Raw genomic sequence first — 20,254 nt, 5'->3', positions numbered from 1 at the left:
AACAGCCCGCGAGACACAGCCTTAAATCCAAGTCAAGACAGGCATGAAAAATGAAAGAACTGTGGATAAGTAAAATAAGTAAAAAATAGTGCCATCATCTTTTTTCCCATCAAGTGTCAACCCAATTGGTCAGAATTCTGTCAGCAATCAGATACTACTTGGGACTTGGGACAGTTAGGAAAAGAGAAATGAGGTCTCTTCTTGCAGAGAAAGGAAAAAAAAAAAAAGTCCAGTTTCTTCTTTCCTCTTTTCCAAACAAAGGCAAACCCTTCAAGGAGCTGCCATCTAGAAGACATGGTTGCAATTCTTGGCTGGCTTTGCATTTCTGCAACCCGAGACCAGCCCTGCCACCACCCCCTCCCTCTACCCATGGGCTCACGCCCGGGTGTCTCTCTGCACCATTCCCAGCCTCTGAAGGAGGCTGGGGGATCCCACTGGGCTCCCAGCTCCACACAAGGAAACCCCCTCCCCTCCACTCAACTGATCCTTGCAAGGTTGAGGTCAGGGGGTGCTAGTTCCACACCCACAAACTCAGCCTCTGTGGTGTACGTGCCGCCACCCTGAACCCAACCCAGGGCCTTTGCACTGCCCCTAGCAGTGTTTCTCTTTCCTGAGGTTAACACCCTGCCTTCTTCACAATGCTCAGCTCAGTCCCAGCCTGGTGGTGGTGGTGGGGTGGGGGTGGGGGGTTCTTCCTGCCTACCACCCCCCACCTACTGCCATCACTGGTAAAAGAACACTGTAGTATCTCCAAGTGACCCGGAGACAGGACTCTTCTCACCTCCCCATGGGGAGGCCCCAGAATTCCCCATCTGCAGGTTCCCGGTAAAATTTCTCCCTGCTGAAATATTTAAGGCAAGAGGCTAAGGCTTCCCAGAGGAGAGGTGATCTCAGAAATCTCAGATCTTCAAGGCTTTGGCAGAGGCGGCCTCTGGGCAGTTTCCCGGGCACGACCAGCTGCCAAGTGGCCTTCACTTCTTGGTGGACCCGCCCAGGCCCCCATCTCCAGCGAGCCAAGCCTCTGGTCCTCTGGGGTCACCCTCTTGTACTCTCCCTCCTGTGTCAGCATCAGCAAGCCTCTGGGCTGGGGTTCACCCCCCCCAGGACGACGAAGTGTTTAGTGCTCCGAGTAGGAGTCTTTCACTTGTTTCCTGAGAAAGTCACCCCCTGGTACCGAGACCTAAGACAAACCTACCCTCCAACCCCAAACACGGTGGCTCGCTGAACCCAATCCAAGAGTTCCCAGTTAGAACAGTCCCCAAACTACTCGGACCCTCTGATGAGCTGCCCCACACCCACTCAAACCCCCCCCAAAAAAAAGCAAGTGTCCTTTTAGGGAGACCTATAAAATGGGGGGGTGGGCTTAAAAATGTTACCCTGATAACTGAGACTCCCTCAAAACAGTTCAACTATCGCCAGGAAAAAAAAAATTTTCCCTCTAAGTTTCTCCTTCAAGACAAAGTGACAAAAATAGCATCTTTAAAAAGGGGGGAGGGGGTCGGGTTAAGCACAGGTGACACAAAGCGCAAGGACAGGCCTAAGGCTCCCCACCTGTAGGGGGGTCGCTTCACAGATGGTGAAGCAGGTCTGCGGGTGTCTCTCTCTTTCCCCCTCCTCTCTCCATTTCTCTCTGTCCTATTCAAGAAGGATGACATCAATAACAACAACAATAAAAAAAAGGGGGGCAAAAAAGGGAATAAATAAGTAAAATATAAAAAAAAAAATGGAAGACTCCAAGGCAGGGTCACCCCACAGAAGAGCACCTCGAGAGCGCTGACCTAAGTACTATGGAGCCAGGGACAAAAGGACATTGTGTGGGTCCGATCACTCGGGGAACCTCTCCAGAACAGAAGAGAGGCCGCTGGGGGCTGGGCCAGAGCGCGGGAGGGGGCTCGGGTTTCAATCACGGAGAATGAAGAGGTTCAGAGAATGTCCCAGAGCTGGCCAAGTGTTCTAACAGTTATAAGCGCCAAACTGTAAATCACAGTATTTGTATTTCACAATTAAAAACGAACGGAAAAACTCAATTCATAAAATGACCTGGAGGTGGCGCCGTGGCTAGAATAATGGCCTGACTCCCGCGTGTTAATAAATCAATCAGTCCCCCCACCCAAGTTTGAGATCAGATCTCACCACACCGAATGAAGCTTTGCTGCTGAGGATTCTTTCTGCCCCTCTTAAAATAAATACAATTGCAGGAGTCGGGCGGTAGTGCAGCAGGTTAAGCGCACGTAGTGCAAAGAGCAAGGACGGGCAGAAGGATCCTGGTTCGATCCCCCGGCTCCCCACCTGTAGGGGAGTCGCTTCACAGGCGGTGAAGCAGGTCTGCAGGTGTCTGTCTTTCTCTCCTCCTCTCTGTCTTCCCCTCCTCCATTTCTCTGTCCTATCCAACAACGACGACATCAATAACAATAACTACAGCAACAATAAAAAACAAGGGCAACAAAAGGGAAAAAATAAATCTAAAAATAAAATAGATACAATTGCAAAGAAATGAATAAGACTGCACATCGCAAGGTCTGCGGAGACAGCATAAAAATTATACAAAAAGGCTGCCATGCCTGAGGTTCCCAGGTCTCAGCTCTAGCCTAGCACCACCAGAAAAGCTAGAACTAAGTAGTGCTCTGGCAAAAAAAAAAAAAAAAAAAAAAAAAATTAGAAAAAACTTAAATAGTAAAATCAGATTAAGCAAGCAAATGACGGTTCATCACAGCCATCAGGACCAAAGATCGCAACTGGAGACTAGCTCACTGATTTTTGTTTTCCCCCTCCAGCCTGAGAGAGCTCTTAAAAGCTCGACTGTTGCTTTTTTTCCTGGGGAGGAAACCACAGGCGGCCGGGCCTCGGCCCACAGCCTTGCCCAGGCAGCCAGAGGCCCAGAGTGGGTGTGTGTGTGGGGTGATGGCAGGACAGTGTCCCGAGAGCCGGCTCCCCCGCAAAGTCGCGGGGAAAAAAAGGATTGGGGGGGGGGGGCTGGGCGAGACAGCATAATGGTTCTGCAAAAAAAGGCTTTCATGCCTGAGGCACCAAAGGTCCCAGGTTCAATCCCCTGCACCACCATAAGCCAGAGCAGGGCTCTGGTTATTTAAAAAAAAAAAAAAAAAAGATTCAGGGCAGGGCAGAGAGATCTGAATCATGAATGAATCATGGAGTGACGTCATCCAGAAGAGGCCCCGCCCCCGATGCTCATTAGCATATTAGCCCAGTAACTAGGGCCACCAATGGCAGGGACCTCCGGGCGCCAGGGGACCTGACTGGTTTGCAAAGAAAAAAAGAGAGAGAGAGAGAGAGAGAGACGGAGAGAAAAAACGAAATAGGGTCGCTGTGTCCCTCCCCACTGCCACTCGAACTACGTGCCGATCTAATTTTGAAGCCCGAAGTTCAAAACCCAGGGGTGGCGGGGAATGGGGGGCCCTGAAGCTCGCCCCCTTCTGACTCCCCCTCCAAGGCTCACCTGTGGGAGGCAGGTAAGCCGTCTCCACCTTCCCGGGAACCCAGCCCTGCACCCCCACCCCCGCGCCGGGCCATCAGATTGGGGTCTCTCTCAACCCCACCTCCCTTGACTGCTGGGGGGGGGGTCCCTGCCGCCCCCTTCAAAAACAGTGCCCCAACTCCGGAAGCCCCCGGGGACCCCAGGGGCCCCGCGTACGTGCCGTCGGAAGTCACCTGACTCTTGAGATTTAGCAAAGTTTCTCAGACAACTCCCCAGGGGCCACCAAGTTTGCATTCACACGCAGCGGCGCAAAGTGGGGGTGCAAGCTCAACTTTTTTTTTTACAAAGGAGCCCAGCTAAGGGGGAGCGGAGGGGGTCCCCAACTTAAAAGCGTCCCACAGAAGTCTCCCGGGGCGTGCCACCAATAGTCGACCACCAACAAAGGGCGACACGACCCTTCCCCCGCCCTGCGATCGGTTTCCGGGGGGGGGCTGCCCTGCACCTGGTTCAGGTGCCCCCACACAACGAGAGAGACACGGGTGCTCACCGGCTTCGGCATCTTGAGTCCGTGCGGGGCGCGGGGCGCTCAGGGGGTCGTCCTGTCCTGTCCGGAGGGGGGCGCCTAGGGGACCTGCGGGTGGGGGCAGCGTGAGACCGGCCGCTGCAGCTGCGACCCGACCGACAGGACTGCCTCCCCGCGCGCCGCAGCTTAAGAGCCCGCTGCCGGCACCGCCCAGCCCGAGCCGCGGGGACAGGGCGGGGCGGGGCGGGGCGGGACAGGGGGCCCCGGGCGGGGCGGGACGGGGGGGGAGGGTCCGGGCGGCCAGGGGCGGGGCTGGAGTAGGATCTGGGCGGGCGAAGCTGGAAACTTGGGGGAGGGGGCGAGGCGAACTAGGCCGAGACTGGGGTACCCCCAGTGGGAAGGGAGTCGGGGGTCTGGGCTTGGGGGGCCCCAGAGTGCAAAAGTGCAGGGGCGGGCCCTGGGGTCTCGGTTAGGAGGGAGAGAGGGGCCGGAACGTGCGGGGCAGGGGCGCAGAGAACGAGCCCTGCAACTTGGGGGCCCCAGGTGGGGCAGGGGCGCAGGGGCGGGTCCTAGAGTCCCGGCTGGGACGACCTGAACTTGGGGGGCCTCGGGTAGGCGGAGGCTGAGGCTCAGGGGACAGGTCCTGGGTTCCCAGTAAGGAGAGTGAAGGGGCCGGGACTGGGGGGCCCCCGCCGGGGCTGAGGCGCAGGGGGCAGGCCCTAGGGTCCCGACTGGGAGGGCCTGTAACTTGGGGGGCCCCGGTTGGGTAGAGCAGCAGGGGACGGGCCCTGGGGTCCCTGCTGGTAGGACCTGGGACTTGAGGGGGGTTGGCCGGGCAGGGGCGCAGGGGAGAAACCTGGGCTCCGGATTGGTAACGGCTGGAGATCTGGGGGGCACACAGGACGGGACTTGGAGGCCTGCGAGCGGAGAGGACGAAGGAGACGGGGTGGGGAAGCGGGGAGGAGCCTTTGGGGGGAGGAGGGGTCCTCCAATGGAGGCGCGGGGCCCCGGGACAGGACAGGACAAGGCAGGCGAGGGGGTGGGTGGGTCCGAGGGGGTGCAGGGCCTCTGGTGGGGAGAGGAGGAGGGGCTTCTGCAAGGGGGGGGGTAGGAGGGTCTGTTGGGGGCGGGGAGACCTTGGCTTGAGGTCTCAAGAGCGGGGTTCGCGGGGCAGGGCTGGGGACTCACTGGGGAGGAAGTTGGAGGGCGCCTCTAAAACTTGGGTGGGGTGCTAAGGGGCGCAAAAGGGAGACCACCCCCTGGGAGGGGAGAAGGGCTGGAAGGGGTGTGCGAGGGCCCCGGCAGGAAGTGGGGAATCTGGACTGGAGTGGGTAGTGGGCAGAGGGGACACGGGGATCTCAGCCTGGAGTGGTCTCGGGGACCTCGGGAGGAAGAGACCTCGAGATGGGGGTGGGGAGGTGCGGATGGGGGGGGCTTTACTGGGGGAGGTGCGGTGGACCCAGACTGGGAGGCGGACTGGGGGCCCAGGGGTGGGGGCGTAGTCGGGTGCAGGGGCTCAGGCGAGGAAGAGGAGGGGGGCACCGGGGCTTCCGGGAAGCCGCAGGCTCCGGTTTCACTTTGTAGGGCGACGGTTTGCCCCGGGCCGAAACCGCAACCGTCACCCCTTTGAGAAACAGTTTTGAAAAACTCCGCCCTCCCGTCCGCCTGCGGGGCTCGGGAAGTGGGGTGGGGGTGTCCACGCGGCCCAGGCCGAGCTGGCCCGGCCATAGGGGGACCTCACCCTGCCCCCCTGGGGACAACGGGGCCCGAGGACGGTGGCCGCACCTGCAACCTCACCTCCACCTGCGTCTGCCTGGGACACCAGGCGCTGGGACCGGACCCCCCACACACACCCGGGCTGGGACTGAGTCCTCCGGCTCCCCCTGACCCCCAGCTCACCGAAGCTGCAGACCTGGCTGCCTCCGCCGTCTGTCACCTGCCACCCGCAGCGCTCCCGAGAGTCCCCGGCGGGGCGGACTCGGGGCCGCGCCCCTCCCCGCCCGCCCCGAGCTGCGCCCCCCGGTATTTGACTGCGTGCCACCCGCCCCCGCCGCCGGACCCCGCCAATGCGGGCACCCCCAGACCGCCATGGCCCCGGGGGTGCCCGCATCTGCAGCCCGTGCCTTCCGGGAAGAACTTGGCCACTTTGGCTGCACGGGGGGGGGGGGGGGGGGCTATGTCCGACTGGGGAGGGGGATGGGAAGGGACAACAGGGCCTGCGCCAGCGTGGAATGGGGAGGGAACTCGGAACTTGTAACTGGCAAGACCCGAGGGTGCCAAGGCCTGGGGGGGTCAGTTGGGGTGCCACTCGACCCCTCCCACCGACCCCCCCCAAACAAAATCAAGTCTTTTTTTTTTCCTGTGCCTAGGGACCCCCACCCCCATACAGAGGCTACAGCGGTGTGGCCTGGCCGCTGGGTCCCTGCGCACGTGGTCGCCCAGCCCCCTCCCCCGGCCTCTGGGACCCAGAGCACATGGTCACTCAGCCCCACCCTCCTCCCCAGGCCGCTGGGTCCCTGCGCACGTGGTCGCCCAGCCCCCCACCCCCAGCCGCTGGGTCCCTGCGCACGTGGTGCCCAGGACACCTTTGTAACCGTCTCCACCAGACTTAGCCCAAAGCTCATCCAACATCTTCAGTGGTGTGTGTGCGTGTGCGTGTGCGCGTGTGTGTGTGCGCGCGCATTCTAGAAGTTAGTTCACCCTTCACCTTTTTTTTTTGTTTGTTTTCGCAATTATTATATTTAAAGCACGAGCCCTTGAATGGCTGCTAACAAGCCTTGTGGCGCTGGGTTAGGGGCGCTGTTGCTAGTGCGATCCTCTCAACATGCACCCCAGAAGAGTAGCATCGGAGCACACCCCCCACGAAAAAAAAGAGAACTTGCTGAAGTGGAAATCCACAGGTACTGCACCAAACCTACAGAACCGGAAGTCTGGCGGGTGGGGTGTGCTAGGGACCAAGCAGTTTACAGAAGGTGGAAGGGGGGCACACCTTATTAGTGTGGGCTGGCCAAGGTTCCCCCACACTGGAGTGAGTGCCTGCAGTGGCATAATGCTGCAGATGTCTTTCTTCCTCTATCAAAAAAAGAAAGAAAATTGAACAGGAGGCAGGGGAGACAGCATAATGGTGATGCAAAGAGACTATGAAACCCGAGACTCTGAAGGCCCAGGTTCAATCCCCTGCACCTTAAGTTAGAGCTGAGCAGTGGTTAAAATATGATGATGATGATGATGATGATGGAGGCCGGCCGGTGTGACGTAGCTGGGTGCACATGTTACCATGCATGCACAGCAATCCAGGTTCAAGTCTCCAGTCCCCCACCTGCAGGGGGAGCTTCATAGGTGGTAAAGCAGTGCTACAAGTGTCTCTGTCTCCCCTCCCTATTTCTTACCTATCAAGTATGAGAAAAATAAAAAGTTAAGTAAAAAATGTAATAATAACAACAATATAGTAGGAGAGAGAGAAGTGTCTGTGATTGGGGCTGAGAACTGAGGCCAGAGAGGCCCTGAGCCCCCCTCCCCGCTTCTGGACCTCCTGAGTTCTCTGGCCAATACAATGAAGTCTTCCCTCAGCAACACTGAAGCTGGCTGCAGGAGCCTTGGGAGGTGGTGCAGCAGATAAAACCTTCGCTTAAGTGTGAATTCCCAGGTTCAGATCTTGGCATGGAACAGGCCAGAGCATGATACTCAGCTTGCTTGCTTTCCTTTCTCTCTCTCTCCCTCATAAATGAAGATCTTATAGGATGAGGAGAGAGAACAATGGTTCTGCAAAACACTTTCATGTCTCCAAGGTCCAAGGTTCAAACTCCAGCATCACCATCAGCCAGAACTGACCAAGGCTGTGGGTAAAAATGAACGATAGTGCTGGGGAGATAGCATAACTGTTCTGTAACAGTCTTCCTGTCTGAAGCTCTGAGGTCCCAGGTTCAGTCCCCATCACCACCATTAGCCAGAGATGAGTCGTGGTCTGTTCTCTCTCTGTGTGTCTCCCGGTATCTGTCTCTTTAAAATCAATAATACATGCAGACACAGGGTAAGACTTGTGCCTTGCCATGTGTGCAACCCAGGAGCAAACCCTGTCACCACCTGAGGGTACCACAGTAACAATGGGAAAACTCTTAGTACTGTGTTTATTTTTGTTTCTCTCTTTCTCTCTGAATGAAAAAGCAGCCCAGGAGTGATAAAACTTAGTGAGAGAGGCCCCGGATCCACTAGGGAGGAAACTATGAAAACTATTTAGGTTCTCTGCAGTGACATGACCCAATTTATCAGTTCCCAAGCACTATCATCACCTCATCTCTTATGAGGACACCACCCCCCTCCCCCAGCCTGCCATTTCTGGCCCCCAGCTGGCTGATAAAGTGACCTCTAATCTGGCCTCCCATCTCCCCAGCTTCCCGCCCAGCTTCCCGCAGCTGGTCTCCAGAGCTCTGTTTGGAATAGCAGGGGCCCAGGCTGCTAGCACATTCCTGAACTTTCCCCTCTCCGGGGGAGGAAGAGGGGAGTGGGAGCTAAGGCCCTGGGCAATGGGAGTAGAGAGCTCCCTGGTTTCAGGGAGCTGAGTCTGGATCCTGGCTCCAATGCTTCCATGCTGGAGGGGCGCTTCTCTGAACCCCACTGAACCTCTGGCCCCTTGTTCCATGAGCCCTACAGTGCCAGGGCATGAGTTTCACCCAGGGACTTGTCCAAACCTGGGGGGTTGACACCACACAGGCCAGAGCTGAGGACTGCCCTCTCATCTCTTTCTCTCATAAACAAATCTCTTGAGAAAAATTAATTATTAAGGGCTAGACGGCTGCGTACCCACTTGAGCACACGTGCTACAATGCACAAGGACGGGGTTCAAGCCCCCACTCTCCACCTGCAGGGTTGGGGGGAGCTTTACAAGCAGTGAAGCGACCTGTAGGTGATTCTCTGTCTCTTTCCCTTTTTTTATCTCCCCCACCTTGATTTCTCTCTCTGACCTGTCAATAACAGGAGTGAAAATAAAACAAAGATCTTAAAAAGAAAGAGAAATCATGGAGGACTGGTAAAATAGCTCACTTGTACCTGTGAACTGCTTTGCTCTGTGGTGCGTGAACCAAGTTCCGGCCAGGCCCCCAGTGCCTTGACGTGTCAATGCTGTGGTCTCTCTGCCTCTATAGCTCTATAAATAATAATAATGGCAAATAAGGCGGTGGAGATAGCATCATGGTTATGCTAAATACCTTGATGTCTGATGATCTGAGATCCCAGGTTCAGTCCTGAGCCAAAGCTGATCAGAGAACTCATCTCTCTCTATGTCTCTCTTTCTCTCTGTATCTCTCATTTATTAAACTAAGTAGATAAATATTTATGGGGCCTGGTGGTGGTACACTTGATTGAGTGCACATGTCACCATACACAAGGACCTGGGTTCAAGGCCATGGTCCCACCTGCATGGGGAAAGCTTCACAAGTAGTAAAGCAGTGTTGTAGGCTGTCTCTCTCTCTCTCTCTCTCAATAAATAAGTAAATCTTTTTAAAAGTAGTTTATTATTTTTAAATGAGAAATACAGAGAGACACCAGAGCAATACTCAGCTCTGGCTGACGATGGTGCTGGGGATTGAACCTTGGACCTCAGAACCACAGGCAGGAGGAACTTTTGCAGAACCACTGTGCTGTGTTCCTCACCCAGTAAATAAGTACATCTTTCAAGAATAAGCAAATGACTCCAATCCACCCTAAAGGCATGCACACTTTCTTTATAGATGTTAGAAAGAGAATAATCTTGGCCTCCCAGGAGGTGGCACAGCACTGAAGGCATTGGGCTGTCAGGCATGAGGGCCTGAATTCAAGTCCTCATGTCCCATGTGCCAGACTGAGGCCCTGGTTCCCTACTCCACATCTTCCTCCTCCTCCTCTGTCTCTGTCCTCTCTTTCTCTTCCTCCCCTCTCTCTCTCTCTTCCTCTCCCTCCCTCTCTCTTCCTCTCCCTCCCTCTCTCTTCCTCCCTCTCTCTTCCTCTCCCTCCCTCTCTCTCCCTCCCTCCATCCCCCTCCCTCCCTCTCTCTCTCCCTCCCCCTCCCTCTCTCTCTCTCTCCCTCCTCCTCTCACTGATAAGTATTTTTTTTATAAGTGACTTAGTGTACACCGGAGCCTCAGTAGCCCATCGTGTTCCGGCACCTTGCTTTGTATTTACACACTACTGCCCTGGGCTTTGCCCTACACTGAGTCTCATTGTGCCCTGAGGATTTGAAAAGCATTTTCTAAGAGTGGTTGATCCACACTTGGCCTTGGAACCCCACCCCCACCCCAAGCCCTCTCTGTTCCCAAACTGAACACCAGCCATGTGTGGAAGCTGCTAGAATATCTCGAGGCCCAAATTTAGCTGAGTTTAGCCTTGGGACCACTGGTGAAGACCCCTCTGAGTCCAGGGCTCTGAATGTCAGAGGCCCCCTGGAATTGACTCGGCCTTTAACAAGGACCCCCTGAAACACCCATGTCCAGCAGAGAAGCAATTATAGAAGCCAGAACTCCCACCTTCTGCACCCCATAAAGAATTTGGGTCCATACTCCCAGAAGGGGAGAAATGTTAGGGGAAGAAGACCAGAGGACTCTGAACTTGAATTCCATCAGGACACAGAGAGACAAGAGGAAAAAAGGGAAAGACATTCAGAAGTAGTTGTAAGTGTAGATTTAAAAAGGAAGGGGGAGGGGCGGGTGGTAGCGCAAAGGGTTAAGAGCACATGGCACTAAGAACAAGGATCCTGGTTCCCACCTGCAGGGGAGTCACTTCACAGGAGGTGAAGCAGGTCTGCAGGTGTCTATCTTTCTCTCCCCCTCTGTCTTCCCCTCCTCTCTCCACTTCTCGCTGTCCTGTCCAACAACGATGACATCAATAACAACAACAATAATAAAAAGAAGGAAGGAAGGCAGGACCATAGAAAAAAAGGGAATATATATATATGGTTATAGAAATAATAGTTGGAGCTGGGCAGTAGCGAACCAGGTTGAGCTCAGTTTACAGTGTGCAAGGACCTGGGTTTAAGCTCCCAGTCCCCATTTGTAGGGGAAAGCTTTGCACGTGGTGAAGCAGTGCTGCAGGTGTCTCTCAGACTCTCTCCCTTTCTATAACCCCCTTTCTTATCAATTACCGGGTGTCTCTATCCAATAAATAAAGATAATAAAAAATGTAAATAAAAAAAGAGAAACTAATCAACCCCTATCTGTGACCTTGGGAGAACCACTGCAGTTTCCAGTGGAAGGAATGGGGACACAGAACTCTGGTGTAGGGAATGGTGTGGAATTGTACCCTTGCTATCTTGTAATTTTGTAAACCACAAAAAGAAAACTAACAAAAAAATATGGGGGGCCAGGCAGTGGCACACCTAGTTAAATGCTCACATTCCAGTGCATAAGGACCCAGGTTCAAGCTCCTGGTCCCCACTTGTAGGGGGAAAGCTTCACGAGTTGTGAAGCAGAGCTGCAGGTGTCTCTCTGTCACTCTCCCCTTCTCTCTCCCCCTTTCCTCTCAATATCTGTCTCTATCCAATAATAAAAAAATAAGAACATTATCTTAAAAATCTTACAAAAAAATCAGTAGATAGTTTAATGTTTATGCAAAGAGACTCTCATGCACGAGGCTCTAACGTTTCAGGTTTAATCCCCAGCACCACCATAAGCTAGAGCTGAGCAGGGCTCTGTTTAAAAAAAAAAAAAAGGTACCCCCTCGGTGAGAGGACACCGAAATCTGAGAGCCCCCACCTTTGGGCAGACAGAAGTGTGACAAAGGTCACCTATCACCCCATCAGTCAAGGTGTTGTTCACAGGGGTCATCCCTGATGGCCTTGGGAGGGCGTGAGGGAACCCACTCCCAGCTCCCACATTCTCCATGTGCCCTCAACCCCCCCCCCCCCCCCCGCTGACTTCTCATTTGGGGGCTCCCTGTATTTTCATAGGGCAGAGAGCAGACACCTGTCTCCCTCACAAGCCCCTGGAAGCTGAGTGCTTGGAGTTCACCTGGGGAAGGTCACCCCAGCTCCCAGTTCCCTGGGGGACACAGCCCAAGGGCTAAAACTGTTGCCTGGAACATCAAGAGTCCCTGATATGACACCGTGTTATCAGGTCCTGTCTCCAGGGCTGGTGCCGGCTAATCGCCACCAGCCAGAAAAAGGCCCCCAGCGGCCTGGCTGGATCTTGGGGACACGTTGGGGACAGTCAGGATCAGCGAGTACCTGGGGCCAGTCAAGGGCATGTGAGAGTGGCAGAGGGCAGGATGGTGGTGTCCCCAGGCCTCAGCTTAAGTCCTAGCCAGACAGCCGGGTCGCGGTGTCCTCCGTGCCTTATGGGACAGCCCACGTGGCTTGAAGTGAAGCTGAGAGAGTCAGAGAGAACAAAGCCCTTCTGGGTAGTAACCTCACAAGGTGGTGGCAAGTCTGCACACAGAGAGCTGGACAATGCGTTCAGACCTCACAGGGCAACCTTGTGGGTGAAGGACTCGGGGAGGGAGGACTCAGCCATCTTGAATCAGCTTCAGCGTGGGCTGGGAGGTGGCTCAGTGGACAGAGTGCTGGGCTCTCAGGTGTGAGGCCCTAAGTTTGAACCCTAGCAGCACATGGACCAGAGTGATGTCTGGTTCTCTTTCTTTCCTCTCCCCTCCCCGCCTCTCCCCTCCCTCCCCTCCCCTCCCCTCCCCTCCCCACCCATCCCCTCCTCTCCCCTCTCTGTCTCTCTCTCTCATGATGAATGCATAAAATCTTCCAAAAATAGTGGGTTGGGCGGTGGCGCAGTGGGTTAAGCTCATGTGGCACAAAGCACAAGGACCGGCGTAAGGATCCCGGTTCGAGCTCCTGGCTCCCACCTGCAGGGGAGTCGCTTCACAGGTGGTGAAGCAGGTCTGCAGGTGTCTGTCTTTTTCTCCCCCTCTCTGTCTTCCCCTCCTCTCTCCATTTCTCTCTGTCCTATCCAACAATGAACAACATCAACAATGGCAATAATAATAACCACAACAAGGCTACAACAACAAGGGCAACAAAAAGGGGGAAAATGGCCACCAGGAGCGGTGGATTCATGGTGCAGGCACCGAGCCCAGCAATAATCCTGGAGGGAAAAAAAAATCTTCAAAAAATGAAATAGGGGCTGGGCGGTGGGCACAGGTTACCAGCCCTTCCTCCCCCACCTGCAGGGGGGAAGCTTCATGAGCAGTGAAGCAGGGCTGCAGGAGCCTCTCTGTCTCTCTCCCTCTTGATCTCCCTCTCCCCTCTCAATTTCTCTCTGTCCTATTAGATAAAATAGAAAGCAAAAATAAATAAAAGGAAGAAAGGGCCACAGGGAGTGGCGGATTCCTCATGGAGGCACTGAGCCCCAGCGATAATCCCAGTGGCAATAACAAATTTAGAAAAAGGAAAAATAAATCTGCAGATTGGATGGTGGCGCACCTAGCTGAGTGCACATGTCACAGTGTGCAAGGACCTGGGTTCAAGCCCCTGCCAGGTCCCCTCCTGCAGGGGAAAAAGCTTTGTGAGTGGTAAAGCAGGGCTGCAGGTGAATCTCTGTCTCTCTCTTTCCCTCTTCTTCTTGATTTCTGGCCATCTCTATCCAATAAATAAACTAAGATCCATTATGCATGTACAAACTATTGTATTTACTGTCAAATGTAAAACATTAATTCCCCAATAAAGAAACTAAAAAAGTAAATAAATAAACTAAGATCATCCAAAAACAGTAAAAGAGAGAAAAAAGTTTTTAAAAGATTGAAAGAGGGAGTCGGACTACGATAGAGCAGCGAGTTAAGCGCAGGTGGCGCAAAGCACAAGGACCAGCCTAAGGATCCCGGTTCGAGCCCCCGGCTCCCCACCTGCAGGGGGGTCGCTTCACAGGCGGTGAAGCAGGTCTGCAGGTGTCTTTCTCTCCCCTTCTCTGTCTTCCCCTCCTCCCTCCATTTCTCTCTGTCCTATCCAAAAACTAAGAAATCAATAACAGCAACAGTAATAACTACAACAACAAAACAATAAGGGCAGCAAAAGGGAATAAATAAATAAATAAAATAGAAAAAATATATATTTTTAAAAAGATTAAAAGAAATAAATTTGCTTAATCAACCTTGCATGGTCTCCAGGCCCCGGGCCTGTGCACAGACCACATGGTCCCTGTGCAGAGCGTGTGTTGCAAATTGCACACACCCTGGCTTCGAACTTTGGCACGGAATGGGAAACCCCATGGAAATGGGGAGGAGCCCCAATGCTGTGGTGTCTTTCCCTCTCTCGGAGGTAAAGACAATAAAGAAGTCAGCCAATACAACTGGGAGGTTGCACTGTACCAGCCCTTAGCACCTCCCACACACGTACACTTTTTATTTACATTTTATTTACTAATAGATTTAAAAATGCTACTAGTGATTTAATATTGATTGGCAGAATGATGATATAACAGGGGTATAATTCTGCACCATCCCCACCCCCAGAGCTCTGTGTCCCCGTTCCCTCCACTAGAAACTGCAGTGGTTCTCCCAAGGGCACAGGTGGGGTTGACTAGGATTTCTACAATTATTTGTCTGTCTGCCTATCTATCTATCTATCTATCTATCTATCTATCTATCTATCTGCCCTTTTTTCCCTATGGTCCTGACTTCTCTTTCTAAGTTGCATCTACACTATGGTCCTAACTTCTCTTTCTAAGTTGCATCTACACTATGGTCCTGACTTCTCTTTCTAAGTTGCATCTACACCTGTTACTGCTTCCAAATGTCCTCCCTTTTGTCCTCTCCTCTCTCTGGGTCCTGATGGAATTGGAGTTCAGACCCCTTTGGTTATCTTCCCCTAACGTTTCTCTCCCTCTGGGAGTATGGACCAAAGATATTTAATTTTTTTAAATATTTATTTTATTTATTTCCTTTTGCTGCCCTTGTTGTTTTATTGTTGTAGTTATTATTGTTGTCATTGTTGTTGGATAGGGCAGAGAGAAATGGAGAGAGGAGGGGAAGACAGAGAGGGGGAGAGAAAGACACCTGCAGACCTGCTTCACTGCCTGTGAAGTGACTTCCCTGCAGGTGGGGAGCCGGGGGCTCAAACCGGGATTCTTATGCCGGTCCTTGTGCTTTGCGCCACCTGTGCTTAACCTGCTGTGCTACAGCCTGACTCCCTGGACCAAAGATCTTTATGGGGAGCAGAAGGTGGGAGTTCGGGCTGCTGTAACTGCTTCTCCACTGGACATGGGTGTTGGCAGGTGGATCCACACCCCCAGCCTGTCTCTGTCTTTCCCTGGTGGGGCAGAGCTCTGGGGAGGGAAGGTTCCAGGACACATTGGTGAGGTCACTTGTTAATATTTTTTTGTAGAGACTAAGAAGGCAGAGAGAGAGAGAGAGAGAGAGAAAGAAAGAGAGACCACAGCACCAAAACCTTCCTTAATATTATGGGGGCTGGGCTCACGCACATGGCAACCAGCGCACTACCCAGGTGGGCTATTTCACCAGCACCCCCCCCCACACACACACATATATACACACACATGTGCTTACATGTATCGGCCTGGGAGGTGGTGTGGGGGTGAGGCGCTGGACTCCTGTAGCTGAGGTCCTGAGTTCTAGTCCTGAGTTACATATGCCAGAGGAACACGCTGGTTCATTCTCCTTCCCTTCCTTTCTTTCTCTCCTTAATAAATAATCTTTTACTCTTCAAGTTCATATGTAAAAAGGCACCCTTGAAGGCACAAGTTGGAGGCTGGATAAGCTCCCAGCCAGCACTGCTTCTCTTGTGACCACTTTGTTTCTGTCCCTGATCACGGGATGAGTTTTGCTTTGTTTTTACTTACTGAGGGGTCGATGCTTTCCAGTACAGTCACGGACAGATGAGATCAATTTCATCTTGCACCAGGACCCCACAGCTCTCTCCCACCCCCTCCCTGCCCTCCTTCCCCAGAGTCTTTGCTTTGATGCCACACACCAGGCCCAGTCCATGTTGCATTTTGTGCTCTCCATCCCTGCCCCTACTTATTACTAAGTCCTGCCCATAACCGAGACCACTCAGTAATGGCCCTTCTCTTTTTGGCTTATCTCACTTAACATGATGCCTTCTAGTCCCACTCCAAGATGACTCAAAGACGATGGTGCTCTCATTTTTGACAGCCGAGTAGTATTCCTATTGTGTGTATACAGCACTTTTTTTTTTTTTTAGCCACTCATCTGTTGTTGGACATCTGGCTTGACTCCAGGTTTTGGGCTATTACAAACTGGTCTGCTATGAACATAGATGTACACAGATCTCTTCTGATAGGTGCTTTTTGTTTTCTTTGGATAAATCCCCAGGAGAGAAATTACGGGGCTGGGTCACATTATTTTGTTTTTAGAATCTCTGGCTTCGAAGCCAGTGGGAAGAAGAGGCAGAGGCTGAGGCAGAGAGAGAGAGAGAGAGAGAGAGAGAGAGAGAGAGAGGGAGACCTGCAGTCCTGCTTCACCTCTCATAAAGCTTCCCACTGTAGGTGGGAAGCAAGTGCTTGAACCCAGTTCCTTGCACATGGCAACACAGGCTCTCCACCAGGTGGGGCACAAGCTGGTCCTTCAGTCACCCCTGAGCTTGATCCTGTTCAATCTGGAGGCTGCAGCTGATCTGCCTCATGGCCTCCCCTTGGCCTAGGCAGCCATCCACAGACTGGAATGTTCTGTTCTTGGGTTTCTGTCTTTTCTCAGTCTTCCTCCCCTTCTTTATCCTCCCCTCCAGCCTCACCTTTTTGCCTCGGGCTTAGCTGGGAGTTCACTCTGGAGCCATTATCTGTGGTCACATCCCAGGGACTCTACTCACATCCCCAACACCTGCCCTGAGCAGCAAGGCCCACAGGACTCTGTTGCTGCTAGGTTTCTCGGATTTTTTGCCTCCAGGGTTATTTCTGGGGCTCAGTGCCAGCACTACAAACCCACTGCTCCTAGCTGCCATGTTTTTCCATTTTAGTGGACAGGACAGAGAGAAATGGAGAGAGGAGGGGAAGATAGGGAGAGAGAAAGACAGACACCTGCAGGCCTGTTTCACCACCTGTGAAGCGACTCCCCTGCAGGTAAGGAGCTGAGGGTTCGAACCAGGATCCTTGCAGGAGGTTCTTGCATTTTGAGCCATGTGTGCTTAACTCCATGTGCCACTGGCCGGCCCCGGGTTCTAGATTTCTCCAAAAGCATTTCCCTGCCAGCCTGTGCTGTCAGCAGGCCCTACACCCCAGACCTGGAAGTCAGTCTCACCTCCTCCCCCACCAACATCTCTCCGTCCCCCACACTCCCCCCTGCACAGCTAACAGCCCCCTCTCCAGAACATCCCAGAGGGTGTCTCTTGCCGACCTGGGGAAGCTTTTGTATTTTATTTATTTATTATTTATTACTGGATAGAGACAGAAATTGAGAGGAGGGGGAGATAGAGGGAAAAGAGACAGAGAAAAACCCGCAGTCCTGATTCACCACTCCTGAAGTTCTCCCAGGAGCCATAATGCACAAGCAGCCCCGATGAATGAGAATTTACAGGCCGGAGCTTCAGTGGAATACTAATCTGCCACTAAAAAGGGTGAGAGTGTATCATCTGGGGAACAAAACGGGTAGAGCTGAGGCTATGCGATCGAGTAAGGTAAGTGAGACGAACAACGGCTGTTTTTGCTCACATGTAGTTTAGTGACTAGAATTTAGTGAACTTGGAGGCCCGGGGAATCAAGGACCAGGAAGACAGCCTCATGGTTCTGCAAATGACTTTGCTGCCTGAGGCTCTCATGCCCCAGGTTCAATCTCCAGCACCACCAGAAGCCAGAGTTGAGGGGAAACAAGGGAAAATAGCGAACCAGCAAAACCAGCCAACCGTGAGAGCACGAGGCCGTGGCGGCCGCGAGACACTCCTGAGATGGTTGCTAGTGTGAAGCCGTGTGAAGCAGTGCGAATGCAGAAAATCTAAACGGAAAAGATGCCGGGGCTGGGCAGTGCGCACCTGGTTGAGACCACGTGTTGCCGTGCCCAAGGACCCAGGTTCAAGCGCTGGGTCCCCATGTGTAGGGGGGAAGCTTCATGAGTGGCGAAGCAGTGTTGCAGGTGTGTGTCTCTCTTCCTCTTCCTTTCTTTTCTTCTTCTTTTTGCTTGATTTATTATTTATTAGCTATACAAGAGAGAAATTGAAAGGGAAGGGGTAAATAGAGAGGGAGAGAGACAGGAGGCCCGGTGCATATATTAATTACCAAGCGCAAGGACCCGGTTTCGAGTCCCCACTCCTGCAGAGGGTCAATTCAAGAGTGTTGAAGCAGGTCTGCAGGTGTCTACCTTTCTCTCCCTCTCTATCTCCCCATCTTCTCTCAATTTATCTCTGTCTTATCTAATAAAAAAAATTAGAGAAAGAAAACAAAAGAGGAAAAAATAGCCTTTGAGAACTGTGGATTCCGTAGTGCTGGCACTTAGCCCCAGCAATAACCCTGGTGGCAAGAAAAAAAGAAAAAAGAGGGAGACAGAGAGACACCTGCAGCACTGCTTCACTGCTTGTGGAATTTCTACCTTGCAGATGGGGACTGGAGGCTTGAACCTGGGTCCTTGGGCATGGGTCCTTAGTGCATTCTAACATGTGTGTTCAACTTGGTGCACCACCACCACCCAGACGTTGTCTCTCTCTCTCTCTCTCTCTCTCTCTCTCTCCCATGCCCTTCCTTTCCTCCTCTCCCTCTTTATTTCTCTCTGTCTCTACCCAATAAATAATAAGTAAAATTAAATTATAAAAATAAAAAAGGTCCTGGGGCCAGTGTGTGGCACACCTGGTTAAGTGCACACCTTTTAAAGCACAAGGACCTGGGATCAAACCCCTTGTCCCCACCTGTCGAGGAAACCTTCAGAAGCTGTCAAATAGTCTGCAGGTGTCTCTCTCTCTCTCTCCTTCTCTCTCTATCTCTCTTCCTCCGTATTTCCCTCTTCCCTCTTAAACGTCTCTCTGTCCAAACAAATAAAGTCTACAAAATTATTTAAAAGACTCTGAGAAGACTCTTCTGAGACTCTCTCTGGGTTTCCTCTCATTTCACTTGGTCAGGTTCTGCCTTAACCGATGGGGTGGGTGGTGGTGCACTGGGCTCACCCAGCTCCACATTCCAAGGGCCCAGAGGGCCAACCCACCCCTGCAGGGCAACTACTCAGCAAAGGGCTTATCTTGTCAGCTCTGGACTCTCTGGAGACAGAAAGATCCCAAATAGCCTCAGTCATCAGAAAAGAGCCCACCACGCACCTTTGTCCTCTTGATCCAATGCAGCAGATGCTGGCGTTTTATCACGTTTGCTTCGGACTTGAAACTTGTGGCCATCATTATTCTTGTTGTCGGCACCGGGGCTTCACCACTCCGGGAAGATTGTTTTGGATCAAAAGGGAGAGACAGAGAAACAGAGGGAAAGACCACAGCACTGAAACTCCCATCAGCCCCAGGAGGGCTCAAACCTCGGCTGCGAGGTGCCCAGTCTGGTGAGCTATGTTGCTGGCTCAATGTTTTAGCCTTAAAAATGGGAAGAGGGCCTGCATTGCTGGTGGGAATGTCAGTGGGTCCAGCCCCTGTAGAGAGCAGTCTGGAGAACTCTCAGAAGGCTAGAAGTGGACCTACTTTATGACCCCGTGGTTCCTCTCCTGGGGATATATCCTAAGCAACCAAACACACCCATCCAAAGAAATCTGTGTACACCTGTGTTCATAGCAGCACAATTTGTAACAGCCAAAACCTGGAAGCCGCCCAGGTGTCCAACAACAGATGAGTGGCTGAGCAAGTTGTGGTCTAGATATACAATGGAGTACTACTCAGCTGTTAAAAATGATGAAGTCACCTTCTTTTCATCTTGGATGGAGCTTGAAGGAAACATGTGAAGTGAGATCAGCCAGAAAGAGAAGGATGAATATGGGCTGATCTCACTCATGGGCAGAAGTTGAGAAATGAGAACAGGAAGAGGAAGCACAAAGCAGAACTTGGGCTGGGTTTGGTGTATTGCACCAATGTTAAAGACTTGGGGGGGAGGGGGTGGGGCCTGAAGGTGGAGGAGGACCTAGGCTGGGGGCTGAGGGTATTTTGCAGAAAACTGAGAAATTTTATGCATGGACGAATAACAGTGTTTACTGTTGACTGTAAACCATTAATTGCCCCCCCCCAATAAATTTTTTTAAAAAGTGGGAAGAGGGATGGGGATTCAAATCCATGCAACTCCTGTGGAAAATAGTTTGGAGATTCCTAAAAGCATTAAAAATCGACCTACCATATGACCCAGCAATTCCTTGCCTAGGCATCTATCAAAACACAAAACAAAACACTAGGGAGTCAGGCTGTAGCGCAGCGGGTTAAGCGCATGTGCTGCAAAGCACTAGGACCGGCC

The 20,254-nt window shown here is 52.6% G+C and overlaps 1 protein-coding gene across 2 annotated transcripts in view; it reads right to left on the bottom strand.

Moving 5' to 3' along the window:
- EZR (ezrin) overlaps nt 1–5,984 on the bottom strand; it is a 31,034-nt gene extending 25,050 nt beyond the window's left edge. The window contains exons 1-2 of one of the 2 annotated variants that reach the window (XM_007516254.3): nt 5,856–5,984; nt 3,981–4,064 (exon numbers count right to left, since the gene is read on the bottom strand). In XM_007516254.3, the coding sequence (XP_007516316.2) occupies nt 3,981–3,992 (12 nt within the window). In that variant the 5' untranslated portion in view covers nt 3,993–4,064; nt 5,856–5,984. Of the gene's footprint in view, nt 1–3,980; nt 4,141–5,855 lie in introns of those variants that run through there. The other variant, XM_060205251.1, reaches the window with a different exon arrangement.
- Nucleotides 5,985–20,254: the final 14,270 nt, after the last annotated feature.

Source organism: Erinaceus europaeus, chromosome 13 (assembly GCF_950295315.1).
Source record: "Erinaceus europaeus chromosome 13, mEriEur2.1, whole genome shotgun sequence".
NCBI lineage: Eukaryota > Metazoa > Chordata > Mammalia > Eulipotyphla > Erinaceidae > Erinaceus > Erinaceus europaeus.
The sequence above is the reverse complement of the archived record's forward strand: the minus strand, read 5'-3'. Positions and strand labels throughout refer to the sequence as shown.